Raw genomic sequence first — 17,620 nt, 5'->3', positions numbered from 1 at the left:
TGCCACGCCACACTGCAATGCTAATTCTTCATGAAGACAGCAGAAATCAGGTTATTAGGAGTGTTTGACTGATACCACCCAATCCAATTTTAGCTCCAGGAATCCTAATTCATGCTGTTTTTCGTGCTAGACTTAAATTGGTTTAATTTAGTATCTACAAATGGAAGCAAAATAAACCATTTTACCGAAATGAGAACACAGAATCATTAAATCAGCAAGCTCTGCTTGTGGAAAATCTAAGGCAATTTACCCAGGTACTTGGGTTTACTGAAAGAATGCAATAGTATTTGAAACAATCAATCAGTGGTAAGGATATATCCAACACAAAAATCAGAAGATTAGGATTCCAAGTTTTCTACATAGGTGCATTGTTATCCAGAGAAGTTGTGCGTTTGTTTTTATAAATTTAAAAATTCAGAAAAAATTGTTATGTTGTATGAATACCTGCTGAACAGAAAACTTAAAATCAAAAGGGAAATAAACATGTGATTTTGCAGGGTGGGGCAGATAAAAAAAAACATCTTATATTATTAGCATGCAAAAAGAGATTGCGAATTGCGCACTGGAATCGACAGCACCAGGATACTTCAATAAAGTGAGCATGTGCCAAATGACATACAAAAGCAACAAACATACTTGGATGACAACACAATTTTTCAAATAGTGGGTCTAAGAGTTTTACAGACACAAGATAGTGTAAATATAACTTAAATATAGGTGGTTTTATTGCTCAGCAAAGGGACATTCAGCGTGTCAATGCAATTAGGATAGCGACTTTCTCCAACAATAAAAACCATACTCAGCTCAGAAATCAAAACAAAGAGAAAATATAAGAAAAGAAAAATAGGAGGAAAATATTTATATAAGCACTTGGAAAACATGGCAGCCTTCATAAACCATTTTCTTTTGCCAAGCTGATGAACAAGATGGTCAATTAACATTTAGATTTCTTTAAACATACATATAGCATGCAAGGTTAACCAGATTTTTGTGACATTAGCTATGAAATGAGAATCCTTTGAGGATTATGTAATAATTGAGGTAGAAAATTGGCATTGATGGAGGTAACTAAACAAGTCACACTTCAACAAATCATTCTCACCTATAACTTATGTTTCTATTCAAAAAAAGCATATGAAAAATTTCTGGACTTGAATCTCCAAAATATCTATCACATGTTTTGGCTCTGACACACAAAATAACTTCTGATCTTTTAAGCTGAAATAGTCAGTTTGAGCAGCTTTAAACTTAATGTCAGTATATTTTAATTAGGTATTAATGTTGAAATATTACAACTGTGCATGGAAGTGAAGTTATACAGTTTATGACATCTGACAACTCCAACTTTCTAAGTGTCAAACCCAAGCTTCAGTACTCATGTTGATGCCTTTCAGGGAAAGACTGATCACCTTGTAGAATATCACACTACATTGTTTGACTGGTTAGATACCCAGAAGCTGAAAGGAAACCTTGAATAATGTTTCGCTTACACAAAAATCTCTGGCTTTTTATTTTAACTGTCACTTCAGTACATTTCTCCATTCAATACTGCTTCATTTTAATCATCAATTCTTCAAAAGTGATGGTTAACTCAAGGCAATTCATTTTTGAATCACAAAAGACCCTTTTTAAAAGCAAATCAAAAACCTTAGTTTTGAATATATGACCTTCAATTGTATAGTACTGTGTAAAATGCACAAACAGCTGGGATTCTTTTCCACAATCATCACCCATTCCAAAGAACATATGCTCTCCCAACAGTCATATGCATGGATCTGTAATCTTTTGTCAGCTAGAAGCTAACAATCTGCCTCTGCAAGGACATGCTTTATCACAAAGAAATTACCAAGCATTTCAGAACTGTCACCTTGATGAAGGCAAATGTGACAAACTGCATGGCAATGAACAATTATTCTAAATCTGCGATTGGCGATATTCACCACATGTAAGGAACGGTTTCTAATATTTTAGACAGTAGCATTACCTTTGAATTCTTAAAATAGCCTGTTTAGAATATATCAAAAGGGATACCAATAAGCAGCGAAAGCACGAATCACATTCAGCTGAAACAGAACTTTCCAAGTTAGTTCTGAATCACAGGTGGTATGTAAAAATTCTTCAGAAGTACGTTATTACTTTTGTCCTACTATAATAGCCTTCGGCCTGCATTGTATCTTAATTCTGAATTTTTGTTGTGTGCTTGTCTGCTTCTGTGTTTCATGAAGGAGATGCTTATAGTTGGCTTTTCTGTATCTGCAAAATCTTTGCAAATCCTGTTAATCAATTACAGCATAAGCATTCTAAACAAACGACGACTGAATTAGCACAGCCCCCAAAATCAGAAAATGCCAGGAATGCTTTCGTACTTCAAAGATTTCTCAATTTTTAAAGTCGTGTCAATTTGTACAGCTGTTAGAGAAAATTGTATGGTGTGCATTCAAGCATAAAAAAACAACTGCAATGTTTACTCATTTCTCATTATATGTTAATTGAAAAAGGTATCTATAAATATTAAAAAAGGATGAAATTCAGCTCATTAAGTCAACATAAGGCTCTCTACACCCCCACCCATGTTTTGGGTTATTTAAAGAATTACATCAAGTATTTGCTGCATTATATGCACAGCTCCTGAGGCATATCTGGGCAGCCAGCTCCAGAAAATAAACAAAAGAAACGCAGAAAATCAAAGAGAAAGCTCATGTATGGTATGACTGCTTGTGCTTACAGGAATTCCTGTTATCACTTGAAACATATTTCTGCCCTCCGATACCAAGAACAAATATTTAAAGTTTTTCTTTGCTCCAGCAATACTACTCGACTGCGTTCAGGAAAATGTTTGAACTACAGCTTTGCTGGCTTCAAGAACATGTGCCTGAAGACTGTAAAAGCAGGTAATGTCCTGGTAGTATTCAAATTTGTTTTCAGATTATTGTAACTATAAATGGCATTGCATTACTCTTCATGGATTTTGTAATACTCAATTCAAACAACTAAAACTGCATCACAGGTAATGGGCTTAGGAACAATAAACTCAGTTGCACAGGTGAATAAGCAGGTATTGTCAATAATAGGAACATTTTGTGTGCAACTCATATCCAATTCTCTAACATTCCACAATAACTTGTTTTGAACAACCATTATCTCTTCTGTTAACCCTTAAAAATAACTAAAATTAATGACCAAATTAAATTACATTTTGCATATGTTGACAGGTGAACAGCTGGAATTGGCCGACAGAAGCTATTCCTGGCACAAAACACATCACCCAAGATTTAAGCAGCACATGGATTACCCCAGGGCAATAGATACAGAGGCTACTATTAGTTTATATTAATAAAAACATCATGTTTCAGATTAGGGTATTTTGTGTGATGTGTGCCAAATCCTCATGAACAATTTGTTCACAGTAGAAGGAATTTTAAAACCACATTATTAAGCAGCAGATTTAAGCAATGAAAAAGGGAACATTTAGGCAGCAATCATGGATTACAGTTTCGCAAAAGCCGAAAGAGGATCATTCTAAGCTTATTATATCTGACCATCAGAGAAATGGCATTTACTGTGCTGTCTTAAAAATGGTAATTTTATTTTAAAAGAACCTTACAGATTTGGCAGTTGCAGAAATGTATTGAACGACCATTTCTCTTTTTGTCATCAAATCCTTTCCTCGGAGTGGAACCTTACGATCCTCATTCAGATTCATGTCTTCCTGTTGACAAACAATTGGGGAAGAATATTACATAAGCAATTCATTTGACGAGACAAGATTGCCAGCTCTAAGAACTTTTATACCATTCTCATCAATGCAAGGGTATGACTCTCAAAATAAAAGCAAATTATGAATAACTAATGCTCACAGCCTCAGAATCCAATAAATTAATTAATTGTACCAAATTCATGACAAAACAGGCGTTTTAAGTCCACCCATTTTTTTGTGCGTCAATCATTGCGTTCCAGCATGAAATACAATGCATCTGTGACTCACAAACAGACTGAAACATCAACCACAACCAAAACAATAGGAAATAAAGCCTTGCTATTTCCACTCGAGATGTCATTGTTTTTGGAAATAAAAGGAAATTACTGAGGATGCTGGAGTTGGGGTGGAACCTTATGTTCTCAATGGTGGCAAACTTGGAAGCAGGAAGAATATGTAATTAAGCGGGATGATGGCAGAGCAGAAACCCGACACGTTCCCACCTCCGTCAGATTTCATGGCGGGATTCTCTGTAAATCGGCTATGTCCCCACTCCGGCGGGAAAAACGGCGCCAACCACTCCGGCGTCGACAGCCCCCGAAAGTGAGGAATTCTCCAATTTCTCTGGAGCTAGGTTGATGCCAAAGTGGTTCCCGCAGTTACAGCCGGTGCCGAAGGGCTCGCGCGAGTGCCACATGTGTGGAACGACCGGTGTGATCTCGAGCATGCGCGGACCGGCCGGCATATTTCGGTGCATGCACAGGGGTTCCCTTCTCCGCCTCGACCCCCGGGCAATATGGCGGAGCCCTCCAGGGGCCCGGCACAGAGGAAAGAAGAGCCAGGCCACCGTGCATCCCCCCCACTCCCTGTGGGTCGGATCCCCCGCGCCCCCCACACACTTACCTGCCAGGTCCCGTCATGCGTGAGGTGAGTAATTCACGCAATTCTTTACATCCAGAGAATCGCCGGGGGGGGGTGGTGGCTGTCAACAGCCCCCGACTGGCGTGTCAGGAATCCAGCCGGCCCCTGAAAAACGGTGCCATAGAATAGGGCAGCCGGCGTCCGCGTCTCCCCCTCTCCCCGTGGATTCTCCACACCGGCACAGAATCGGAGAATCCTGGCCCATGTTCTCGGCAGGAAATCCCATGGTCTATCTTGCGTTCTCCTGGCTATTGTGGCCAAACAATGACAATTTAGGCAAGACTTGTCCCATCCAATTTTTGCGAAGCCTCATCTGATCCTTCACCCGCAAGTGGGTCTTCGGTAGGAAAACAACACCCAGGTCCAGACTCTTCAAATGTGCAAAAACCTTTGCCCACTTCACTGGTTCATTCAAATCCCTCATGTTCCAGGTTATAAGGAGAACCTCTACTGCCTCCCGCCATGATCAGCCATTACATCCATAGTTCAGCAGTCAAGAAACTTTGCAATGCCACGGCAAGGAGATCCCACCAGGACTGCTCCCTGTACCTGGCCTAAGGCTAGACAAGTACAAATTAGTGGACTATGTCAGGCTACCAGCTATCCCCCCTCTCTCCTCCTCTTCACCCCCCCAAACCCCAACAAAGAAACCAAATTTATATCAGATCCAAATTCTCTAACACTAAAGTTTAAGCTAACCTGCGCCGAATACATGCGAGTGGGAACTACAGAATACCCACACATATGACTTCCCTTCACTAATCCCATTTCTAGCTTTAGCTGAGAGGCTCTCCAACCAAAAACGTAACATTATTCAAAAGCAAGAATTTCACATATAACAATCCCATGGTAATAACCACACTATAAGAATATATACTAGCAAAATGTGAAAAAAAGGAACACTTCAACAGTAATAATTTTACAATGTAAATTAGGCCAATGAGCAACAACGATATAACTTCTGAACATACAACAATTTAACTTTTAAACAACAATAGTGCAAGATTTTATACAGAATTCAAAGCCAGTTTCTTAACAAGAAGTGTTTACCTCTCCCGGGGAGTCGAAGAAGTGACCCCTTCCCTCAACCGAAACTCAAAAGCGGGCTGGGTAAAGTAGACCAAACCGATACCCTTCTTGAATACAGCAGATTTTGCCCCATTAAATACCGCTCTTTACTTTGTGAATTTCACACTAAGGTCCTGGTAAATCCCATTGAAGGCCCCCCAATTTAACATCGTGGTGCTCCCTGGAGGCTATGGAACCTCATGATCATCGCTCAAGGGGGTTCCTCTGCACAAGGTCTTGGTCGCAATGTGCGATGAGCCCGATCCAGTGCAGAGGGGGGGATTTAAGAACCTTCTCGCCCACCAATTTTAAGAGCATGTCGGCTTTGAATTCTGTGGGGGTGTTGCCCTCCTTTCCCTCTGGCAGACCCACGAAGCGGATGTTTTGCCTTTGAGACCTGTTCTCGAGGTCATTTACTTTATTCCTTAGAAACTTATTCACGTCTAGGACCGAAGACAGGTTTTGTTCCAGTGTTGTGATCCACTCACTGTGGTCGGTGAAGGCCACCTTCATATTCCGGATCATATCACCCCAGACTTCCATTTTTTTTATCATCTCCTCCAACTTGTTTAAGGTTTGAGTTAGGGACACGTCCACTGACCTTTTTATTTCTCTGGCCAGGTTCCGATCATGCTTTTACAATTCAGCCGCTACAATGCGGCTGATGTCTTTAGCTGATGGCAATGAGGTCACCAGGGAGGAGGAAAAAGAGGCCACACCGCCGCCATTTTGTCTCCTGCCAACTCCAATGAAGTCGGAGTATGAATAGCACATTTGGGTCCCTCTTTCATGTTCCTGTTACTTTTGGGCATATTAACGGACTGTGTGCTTTCCCTGATCTTCAGTTCAGTTTTCTTTGCAGCTAGTGCTACTTGTGGGCTTTGCAAGTCGTGTTGGGTCAGAGCATCGCTTGGTGTATGTCCTCCGCTTACATCCGCCGCCGGAAGTCGAGCAGTCTGGTAATTTAGCCATTATGAAGAAATCAAAGCAGGTGGTGGTGAGGTAGAGCTGGGTGCCCGCATGTGATACTAACACTGCACTCTTGTAAAGCATCACTCGATAAACCACATGTAGATGAGAGAAAGGAGTTTGTCAAAAATTAATCCTTGGAGGAAACCAGAGATAACAATGCACGAGTAGGAAGAGAAACCATTGTACGTGATACTCTGGTTACAATTAGATATTAAGAATGGAACTAGGTGAGAGCAGTTCCATCCAACTGGATGACAGATCAACCAGGTCAGATCTGCAACCTGTTTCAGAAGAACAAGACAAGATAGTTTAGCTTTGTGATAGGATGTCATTGTGATTTTGTTCAGGGTCATTTGGCATCGGGAGAAACCTGAGAGGAATGATTTAAACCAAGTTCTGGAAAAGATTTGAGTCAACAGCTCTAGAACGTTGGAAAGGAAAGTTAGGTTAATGTTGGGGTGGCAATTTGCTATGACTGTGCGGTCAAGTGTTTGCTTTTGAGGAGGAGTGATGGCGGCAGATATGTAGGAGAGAACAACTATAACTAACATGATAAAACTGTTGTTAACAATAGAAGCTAATTGGAAACTCGCCGGGGAGGTTTGATGGTCAACAATTTAGTGGGGATAAGGCAAAAGATTAGGATGTGGGTCTGTTGGAGATGAGCTTCTACAAGGCTAGAGGTGAGATAGGAAAGAAACTCAACGAAGATGTAAAGTTTGGGCAAGGGCAGCAGGGAGCATGAAAGAACGTTTGGCTACTGGGAGGGAGGAATGAGACACGTCCAGACAATCAGATGGTATTGGTGACAAAGAAGTCCATAAGCTTGTTGCACACTGTTCAATGGAAAGGCAGGATGACAGGAGAAAGGAATTCAAGATGGTTTGCAGCAGAGAAAAGAAGTGAAGGCTAGGCTTGGAGGACCCAGAAATGCTGCTAATTAGTTCACACAAAATTAGTTTTGCCTCATCTAAAAAGGCAATGGATTAAATGAAGCTCCAATGTCAATTTATTAACATTCTAAAAATAATGTTGATTTACAAAATTAGTGCGCACTAATTGCCACATTCGCTGCAACTTTGTACACTATATTTTTATATCTTTAATATTCAATATTTCTTCAAAAATTCCAATATCACACAAAACAGGCAAAGCTGCACAGTCGGAGCTCTTTGCATGACAGCTGGATTGCAACTGTCAGGGCTCTATAGTAATTCGGAGGCAGAACACCATAACAGTAGCCAAAATACTAGATTATAAGGCTTTTTTAGATATTTGTAATTAGTAGCAAGACTCAAGAAACATTTCTCATTACAGGATTTGTTTTGCAGTGTAATTGCATACGGTACCGTTGAGAAGGTGAACTGCTGCTTATGAATGATAAAAAAATTATTGTGTCAAGGAGAGCATAAAATTGGCTATGGCAAAGCCGGTCAGACAAACTTTACCACACCTTAAGATTCAAAGTATTCTCCATGAGCAGACTTTTGTAGAGCAATAGGTGTTAATTTTGATGCTCTGAAAGGCACTATATGTCAGGTATCCACCTTGGCTCAGTGATGGTACTCTTACTTCGCGCCAGATGGTCATGCATCATAGCCCACTCTGGAAGCTTATGCTTGGCTGACACCAATACAGAGGGAGTGCTACAATGTTGGAGGTGCTGGGCCGGATTTTGTGATCCTGAGGCTAAGTGTTGGCGCCGTTGAGAAGCGCAACGGCGTCAACACGGTTTCAGGATCAGCAATTCTGGCCGCTACAGGGGGCCAGCACGGCACTGAAGCGGTTCACGCCGCTCCAACTGCCGATCCCGGCATCAAATGGGTGCCACGGAATCCGCGCAGGCGCAGTGGCTTCCTTCGAAGCGCCGGCCCCAACGCAACATGGCGCAGGACTACAGGGGCCGGCGCGGAAGAAAGGAGGCCTCCAGACAGAGAGGCTAACCCGCCGATCGGTGGGCCCTGATCATGGGCTAGGCGACATCGGAGGCCCCCCCCCTCCCCGGGTCGGACCCCCCTCCCATCCCACAAGCCACCCCCCGACCCTTCCACACCGAGTTCCCGCCGGCTGAGAGAAGGTGTGGACGGCGCCGGCGGGACTCGGCTTTTTAACGACGGCCGCTCGCCCCATCCCGGGCCAAGAATCGGCGGGCTGGTGATGTAGAGTGATCCCCGACCGGCGCCGCGCCAACCACGCCGGCGGCAATGGCGCCGGTTGGGGGTTTCTCCAGCCTGGCATCGGGCTTTACAGATGAGATGCTAAATATCTGTCAGCCATTCCAGATGTATGTAAAAGATCATTGAAAGAGCAGAGGAATTCACCTAGTGTCCTGGCTAATATTTACCACTCAAAGTGCATGAAAACAGGTCATTTGACTCAATGCTGCCTGTGGAATCTTCCTGTGTGCAAAATGGCTGTTGAATTTCAACAGTGTCTTATGTTTCAGAAAATAAAATTGGCTGTGAAGCAATTTGGGATGTACTAATATTATGAAAAGCCCTTTTTTATGTTTAACATCCCAAAAGAAAGCTAACTTTTGTTAACTTACACAGCACATCTCAGAGTGCTTTATCCTGTGGCTAAAAATGGCCATTGATGGGGCAGCACGGTGGCACAGTCGTTAGCATTGCTGCCTACGGCGCTGAGGACCCGGGTTCAAATCCCGGCCCTGGGTCACTGTCCGTGAGGAGTTTGCACATTCTCCCCGTGTCTGCGTGGGTTTCACCCCCACAACCCAAAGATGTGCAGGATAGGTGGATCGGCCACGCTAAATTGCCCCTTAATTGGAAAAAATAAGTGGGTACTCTAAAATAAAAAAAATTTAAAATGGCCATTGTGCAGGAGGGTAATAAAGAAAACAGGATAGGAGTTGAAACCAAGTTAAACAGCAAGGTTTTTAAGAAGACTTTTCTAAGCAGAGAGGAAGGTGACAAGCAATGGGATTTCAGTAGAGTTCTAAACAGCAATGACGCAATGGCTGCAAGCATAAATGATGGAGCAGACAAGGACAAAATGGTCTCATTGAAGCCGCATGGGTATGTTCTACAGATATATGACCAGAGGTTGTAATGAAAGGGCATAGGAGAGGTTTGAAAATTATTCAAAACAATTTACTCATGCATAGTTAAAACTTAGCAAGGACAAGAATTACAGAAATAAATAATTTTACACAGTGAAGAAAATACCCCACAGCATTTTGAATGAACTGTAATTTGTGCAGACCAGCAACAAGAAAATCTGAAAAGTCAAGCATGAGTTGCAAAATTGAACATGAAAACAGTGGAGAAAAAAGTGGAGCTGATTATCATTGCAAGATGGAGAGAAAGCAGCCTTGATAACGAGCAGCATGAAACTCCGCTCATAACACACAGCACACCGACCCATGGTAGCAAATCCTGAGGCAAACGCAAGTCCTCCAATCTGTGGAATCAATAGATTCACACTTCCGAAGAATTGTTCACCAAAAGAGTCCCCATTTAAAATATTTAAGAAGTGTTTAATTAAACCAAGGAAAAATATCATTGATGCTTTGAAAGTGACTGTGATGACAATTATGGTGTCAGAGCCTGAAGTATTAGTTCCTCCCAGACCCATATCCAAGATGATATGGCAATATTATAGGAATATGCAATTTAATGGAACAGAAGACCGTCACCGTACATGATCAAAAACTACATCCATCTGGGATCTGAGCTCTAGGTAATCACAGATAAATTATGATGAACTATGGGGTCAGGGAAAAGACAAAAGGGAGTATCATCTTGCCTTCAATCAAATGACTTCACCTAATATATTAGCTAGCAGCTCCGTACTTGACATTTTAGCTCAATTAAAATATTGTTTGTGCAATAAGGGCCAAAATAAAATGTGAAGTATTATTTTTTTTTAATCTGTATTCATGAAATGGATCAATAAGAAAATAATGAAGGTTAGATAAGTTACTTTGAAAAGACTGAACTGTATTTCTTAACTGCATAAGAAAAAATAAATACCCTTTTCAATATGATTACATAACATATAACAATATTATAAAACAGTTGACATTTTTTGATCCTGGTGTTATTTGAAAGGGTTCAAAGAATTGTTGCTGTAATTTGAATGACATTATTTAAAAGATTTATTGATACTGCAATCAAAGTTGAAAACGAGAGGCTTTATAGAAACCTGGGGGCTGCTTACAATGTAATTTGCAATCAACTAATCAACTCTTACACGTGTCAACCAAACTCATGCTGAAGATGCCCCACCTGCAAATAAGACAGAACATAATATAAAAGGCATCTACCAGTTTTCTGCCAGTCCCACATGAGTGGCCAGCTACAATATTGGATGTGTCACTTGCAAAATATTTGAAAATTGAAAGATAGCCTGTACAAGTCTAATTATTTTATGAAACAATTTATATACCCTGTTTCTAGAAATATCATTCTCCAATGGTAATACATTTACAAAATTCTGTATTAGTTGGCGCTTAAGAATTATGTAGAGAAGTCCAGTATATCCTTATAGTCAAGGGGTTCTCCGCAAGGCCCGACGCCGGCGTCAGAGGCCGCTCCTGGCCCCCTATCTCCCCCCCCCCCCCCCCCTGGGGGCTAGGAGGGCCGTGCCGTGAATCTCGGCCGCCGAGAATGACGCGGGCAGCGCGCCTCATGACGTCAGACGCGCATGCGCAGGTTGGCCGGTGCCAGCCCGCGCATGCGCGGGTGCCGTCTTCCCATCCGCTGCCCCGCAAGACGTGGCGGCTTGATCTTGCGGGGCAAAGGAGGAGAAAGCGTGCGTCACTTTGAGACGCCGGCCCGACGATCGGTGAGCACCGATCGCGGGCCAGTCCCCTCCCGAGCACAGTCGTGGTGCTCACTCCCCTCTCCGCTCCCCACAAACCAGGTATTGGCGCAATGTTCATGCCGGCAGCGACCAGGTGTGGTTGCCGCCGGCGTGAACCGGTCGGGAACGGCAGGCCGGTCGGCCCATCCGGGTCGGAGAATCGCGGGGCGCCGTGAAAAACAGCGGCCCGCGATTCTCCGAGCGGCGTGTCCCAAAACGCGACACGCCATTTTGGGGGGGGGGGGTGGGAGAATCGCGGGGGGGTGCCAGAGCGGCCCTCCCGCGATTCTCCCACCCGGCATGGGAGCAGAGAATCGCACCCTAAGTGTTTACGCCAACGCAGAATTTGTGGACTTTCACGACAGAGAAACTGGCGGCGAACCTGGATCGATTCAACAACTGTGGAGGGGCCAGCAACGGCGTAATGTGGAACACAATCGATTCCAATGAAAAACGGTGCGGGATTCGTCAGGTCCGTGATTGACACTCGGGAGGCTGACAAACTGCAGCCGCATATACACATTATAATCCCCACACACACTCATCCCAGACAACAAGATGGCACTGGTTGTGCTGGAGCGCACCCATACGGCTTATGGATCGGCTGGGGCCAGAGGGCACCCAGAAGGGGGCATAAGGGGGGGAGGGGGGGGCACCTATATGACCTGTGTTCACAGTGGGCTGTTAGTAGCTTGTGCAACTGCATGGCTGCCTTGCCCACTGCAGCATGGTGTTCCGTGCTGTCCACCCCACCCCACAGCCTACCTCGTGGCCACACCCCGTTACTCCCCCAGGTTCTGGCAGAAGCCCCCGGCCGGCAGCCCAACTGTAGCAAACTATGGCAATATTGGACATTTTCCATAACCCTCTCTCTCCCTTGGCAGCCATGATGCCGATTTTACAATTTTTAAAAACACAAGTGAACTGCGCTGTCAGGAACTCGGGCCATCGGAGGTGGAGGCCCCGGAGAATACCGGATCGGGCCCTCTAATAACATGCAAACAGTTTACTGCACATGCGTTCCATACCGCATTGACGCTGCTGTAGAGATGACGGAGAATCGCTATTTGGCGGCAAATGGTCGCCCGCCGGGATTTTAGCGTTCAAAACTATTCTCCGCCCAATTGTGTTTCGCAAATTCGGCGTCAGCCAATGGAGAATCCCATCCAAGGCTTTTCATACCTTACTTCTAGATGTCTGCGCAAGGTAACTCAGAGGGATTCTGATTTACACCAGTGTGGACTTTTGCTTTGCTAGTACACACAAACAAACACAGGAAGTGACAGGGAAACAAGGGTAATATTGACACAAAACTAGGCAGACACCGAATGGTTGGAAAAGAAAGCAGAGCAGGATAAATGCTGGAGTCTAAATGATGCAGAAGGAAGAGATGCCAGGGAGATATCTTAACTATCGGATAGATATGAGAGTATGGCTTTTTGAAGAAAACAAAATCTGGAATAATGACTGAATACAGCCATGCAGCAATGTTATGCCTCAGAGCAGGTACTCTGCTCAGTTCTGCACATCTCACGGTCTCCTGCTTGCCTCCCATTTTCAATTTCAATTTGTCTGACATCATCATTCTTTCTCCCTCTTTCTCTACATCCATCCAATCCTCCTGTCACCTTCTTCAGCAAACTTTCATGCCATGAAATATGGCCAAACATTGTTGCCTTTTTCTGATATTTACTATGACCTTTACTTCTCAAATATCCTGAGAACCTCTTCATAGCTCTTGAGCTCTCTCCAATTGATCCACTCCATTCTTTTCCAGAACCACATTTCCCAATTGTCCAATATTCTCAAGTTTTACGTTTCAGATCCATACAATAAAAAAACTACAAATCACAGTTTGAAAAATTATTTTCTTAGGACTTCAACTCATTCCTATGTTGAGAATTCTTTATTTTGGAGAATGCATTTCTTGCCATTGTTATTCTAGGTCTGATGCATCAAAGGAGCACATGCAATAACAGGGAGGCAGACAAGAGAACAGCAGCAAGAGAAAGTAAATAAATGCAAGCTTTAAATTACATTAAAAATATTTCCCCAAAAGACTTGATAATAGGCTATGAAAGAAAATAACAATGGGTCAGAGTGATTAATGCTACAGCATTACCCAGTGGCTGAGAGCCCACATTGACAGTGTAAAGCAGTTGAACACGCAAGAATTGTGATTCTATTCATGAAGCAATTTTACATGGCTTACCAGCAATCGAAAACCGTAAAATGGGCAGTAGTGCCATATAAAACAATGAACAAATATGCAGAAACTGAAAATAAGTATTTGGATCCATAGTCTAACCTATGTTTCTAAAATATGCATTTGTGTTTGATCAATCGTACAAACTTAAAACATGCATATAACATGATGTACTCACCATTAAGCTACACTGTTGCTGAGTCAAAATTCTGGAATCCCCTTCCTAATAGCACTGTAGGTATACCCACACCACATGGACCGCAGCAAGTGCAAGGGCCCTTCCTGTTTACACCCTTATTTCCCCTTTCTTTTATTTTGCTGTTATCATTTTTATTCCATAGGTGATTAATGGACATGTACCTTTATGTCAAGCAGCAGAAAAAAATAGGAATTCAGAAGTTACAGGAGAGAACACCCAGGGTACCACTGTGGCACAGTGGTTAACACTGCTGCCTCATTGCGCTGAGGACCCGGGTTCAATTCCAGCACAGGGGCACTGTCTGTGTGGAGTTTGCACATTGTGGGTAACACCCCCACAACCCAAAGATGTGCAGGGTAGGCAATTCAATTGTGCTGCGACTCCGGGTCAAGTGAGGCTGGAATTGACCACGCACTAGCCCAAGGCGTAATACAAGGGCAATTAGGGATGGCCAAAAATGCTGTCCGAGCCATCAAAGCCACAACCCATAGAAATTAATTTTAAAAACTCCAAGCACATCAAGGTAAAATATCAGCCTTCAAAATCCTCCAATTCACTTCTGGGGAAAGAGAGGTACGGTATTTTATTGGCTGCATTATCTAATGTTTAGAGTCAATCTTTAACAGACATCTCCACAACCATTTGGTTGCAACCCAAATGTATCTGACATACAAGAGGTAATACAAGAGGAACAAAAAAAGCTGTCCCATTTTTGTTAGTGTTGTGTTTGAATTAAATGGATAATACTGTCGCTGAATTTGCCACTAGAGGGCATTCAGATTCAATATATTTCTCATTCCAAGTTTAAAAACATGGTACGACTGACGATAAAACACAAGCTTAATTTCCAAGTCCTACATCGGTTGCAATTCAAATTTATGCAAGGAATCTGAGTAAAGTGCCAACAGCAACTGCAGCTGTAATCCAACATATTGTCACAGAGCCTCTTATGGTAAAATGTCTTGTGGGAAGCTTGACTTGATAATCTTGCCCTGAAGATGCTAATATTTCCACAATACTGGTTCAGGCCATGACTGTTTGCTATTAGATATTTTAAAAAAGCTTGATGGTTGGCTTCAAGGATAATTCAATATGTAATGATGCACCTTCACAGATTTCATTAGAAACACAAAAGCTATTTATTAATAAGAAAAACTGTACAAAGGCCAGCGATCCCACAGCTGCCCGAGAGCAGCCCGCCCTGCTGCCCTGGTCTCTACATTCTTTCCAGATGACTTCTGCCTAAGAGAAGACTCCAACCATTTTGATGAACACAACTAACTAAGAAAACAAAATCAAATAAACCAAAGTCCCTTAAAGGGAAACTGCCTTTATCAAAAAGTGAATCACAAATGAAACTTAAAACATCAAACCAAAATGTGATTAAAGGGGCAATAAGGTACCGCAGCCCCTGTGATGCCCAACAGGCAGAGTAGACTCTGAGGATGCCAGTGGACACCACATGCTCCATCACCAGGGACACTGAGCTGAGAACATAGGCATAGTAGAGAGGTAGTCAGTCGGGTCTGATGACCCCCCTCGATCACCCGCTGTCTCGACCTACTGGTGGTAAATTCGACTAGGCCAGTAGTAGGTTCACAAGGTCCTCCTCCTTCCCGCCCCTTTCCGCACTAGGTGCGCATAGATCAGAAACATGAGGAAGTTCAAAAAACTGCAACAAAAGTTTTTTTAAGTAACTAAAAATCGGGTGCAATCTAAACAACCATGCTCCATCGAATCCTCAACGCTGCAAAAGAGGCAAGCAACTTGGGAATCTGTAAACCGATGCATCCTACAGATGCATGGGACAACTGCATGCAACACACTCCATCCCAGGTTCCCGATGTTAAAGGGGAGGACTTCTACTGGAGGCCTCAACCACCAGATAACAAGAAGACATGTCCGTGCAACAGGCCAGGGCATAGAAGTGAAGGGAGTGTGCAGCAGCAACCCAATCATGAAATCCGAAAGGGCATAGAGGACATGTCCAAAAGATGGCTTGGCCTGTAGGGGGGTTTAGGCTTTGGGACCAATTTGAAATTCCGTCCAAGCAGAAGTACGCTCAGAACCGAATCCACCGTACATCAGCACTGCCTCAAGACTACAAGTGCCATCGGGCCCGAGCAAGACCATTCTGAGTTCATGGATGGCATGGGTCACAAGCCAGGCATTACATGAATGCATGAATTACATGGGGTGTCATCCAGCCCACTCCTCCGCCACCCAAAACATCCCCGAGCAGCCAAAGTCCATCCCTCCGCCAGCCACTGGAAATTGTACTGGGGGAGGTGCAGATCTCTGAGCAGCGGCTCCCCGAAGACAGCGGCTACTCCAGACGCAGGAGAGCTGCAGTGATAGGCAACCATGTTCCAGACTTTTGAGTAGGTCCTGGTAAAAGACGGGCAACGCCTGTAAGGCGTGAAGAAGCCCTGTCAGGTCTTTGAACAGGAGTTGCTCATCATAGTTCAGGCCAGCACCTGGCAGGAGAAATAAGCCGCCAGGGCACACCTTATGCCAGGCAGCTTAATGTAGAGATATCACTGCAGGGTCTGAAGGCAAACAGTAGCCAGCTGGGTGTCAAGGCACAACAGCACCTAACCACCCTGCCCAAGCAAGAGATTCAGGACCTCATACAGTTCATGCAGTGACCCAGTGCAGTCTTTTAACCTAGAAGAACTGTATGAGTATTATCTGGACATTTGTGACAAGTTCAGAGGGGTGGGGGGTTCAAAATAACATGCCAATACCACAACATGGAGGCAATCAGCTACTTTATGACCAGAACTCAGCCCTGTGAGACAGCACTCAGCACTCGGAGAAGTCCTGTCCAGCATCTTTGGCTAGCGGTGACCTTGGCCTCATTCCACCCACTCAGTCCCAATTGGTCCCGCAAGCAAGGTGACGCTATTCTGCTGTGTTGCTCTTGAAGGGGAAATCACCCCAAATCATCATACAATGAAGTGCTTCAATGAGACTAGTCAAGGCTAGAACATTTGAGCTTCAGCAGAATCCTCAAGATTATATTGCAAGTTTAAAATCATTGTCAATTATTGTCAGCTCTCCACAACCCTTTTCAGCATTCTTTCAAAGTAATAGTAGACCAAAAAATGAGAGGAAAGTGGAACAGGTTAAGGAATATTGAAAAAAATAATCTTGTGTTCGAGCAAAATCTGCACAACATTCCTTCTCCAAAGTCCAAAGATGTGCGGGTTAGGTGGATTGGCCAGGCTAAATTGCCCTTAGTGTCCGAAAAAAAAAAGGTTAATGGGGGTTGTAGAGTTACTGGTATAGGGTGGATACGTGGGCTTGAGTAGGTTGATCATTGCTCGGCACAACATCGAGGGCCGAAGGGCCTGTTCTGTGCTAAATTCAATGACCAGCTCAAACAAGATTGAATCTGACCATCACCCCATGATATTTAATTACATTACCATCACATTTTTTAAAAAATTTCACAGGATGTGGGTGTCGCTGGTTAGGACAGCACTGGTTTTCCATCCTTCATTGCAGTCTTTAACCACTGCAGCAATGTGCTGCAAGTAAATGCACAATGTCTGTCCATCATCTACTTTTAAAAAAAATAAATTTAGAGGACCCAATTCATTTTTCCAATTTAGCTTGGCCAATCCACCTACCCTGCACATGTTTTGGGTTGTGTGGATGAAACCCACGCAAACATGGGGAGAATGTGCAAACTCCATATGGACAGTGACCCAGAGCAGAGATCGAACCT

At 43.5% G+C, this 17,620-nt stretch overlaps 1 protein-coding gene across 4 annotated transcripts in view; it reads right to left on the bottom strand.

Moving 5' to 3' along the window:
- Nucleotides 1–17,620, bottom strand: part of diaph2 (diaphanous-related formin 2) — an 878,670-nt gene that overhangs the window by 739,328 nt on the left and 121,722 nt on the right. For all 4 annotated transcript variants that reach the window (XM_038775000.1, XM_038775001.1, XM_038775002.1 and 1 more), the window contains one exon: nt 3,605–3,709. In XM_038775000.1, the coding sequence (XP_038630928.1) occupies nt 3,605–3,709 (105 nt within the window). The remainder of the gene's footprint in view (nt 1–3,604; nt 3,710–17,620) is intronic.

The sequence above is a fragment of the Scyliorhinus canicula genome, chromosome 17 (genome assembly GCF_902713615.1).
Source record: "Scyliorhinus canicula chromosome 17, sScyCan1.1, whole genome shotgun sequence".
In the NCBI taxonomy this organism is placed as follows: Eukaryota; Metazoa; Chordata; class Chondrichthyes; order Carcharhiniformes; family Scyliorhinidae; genus Scyliorhinus; species Scyliorhinus canicula.
This window is presented reverse-complemented; position numbering and strand designations above follow the sequence as displayed.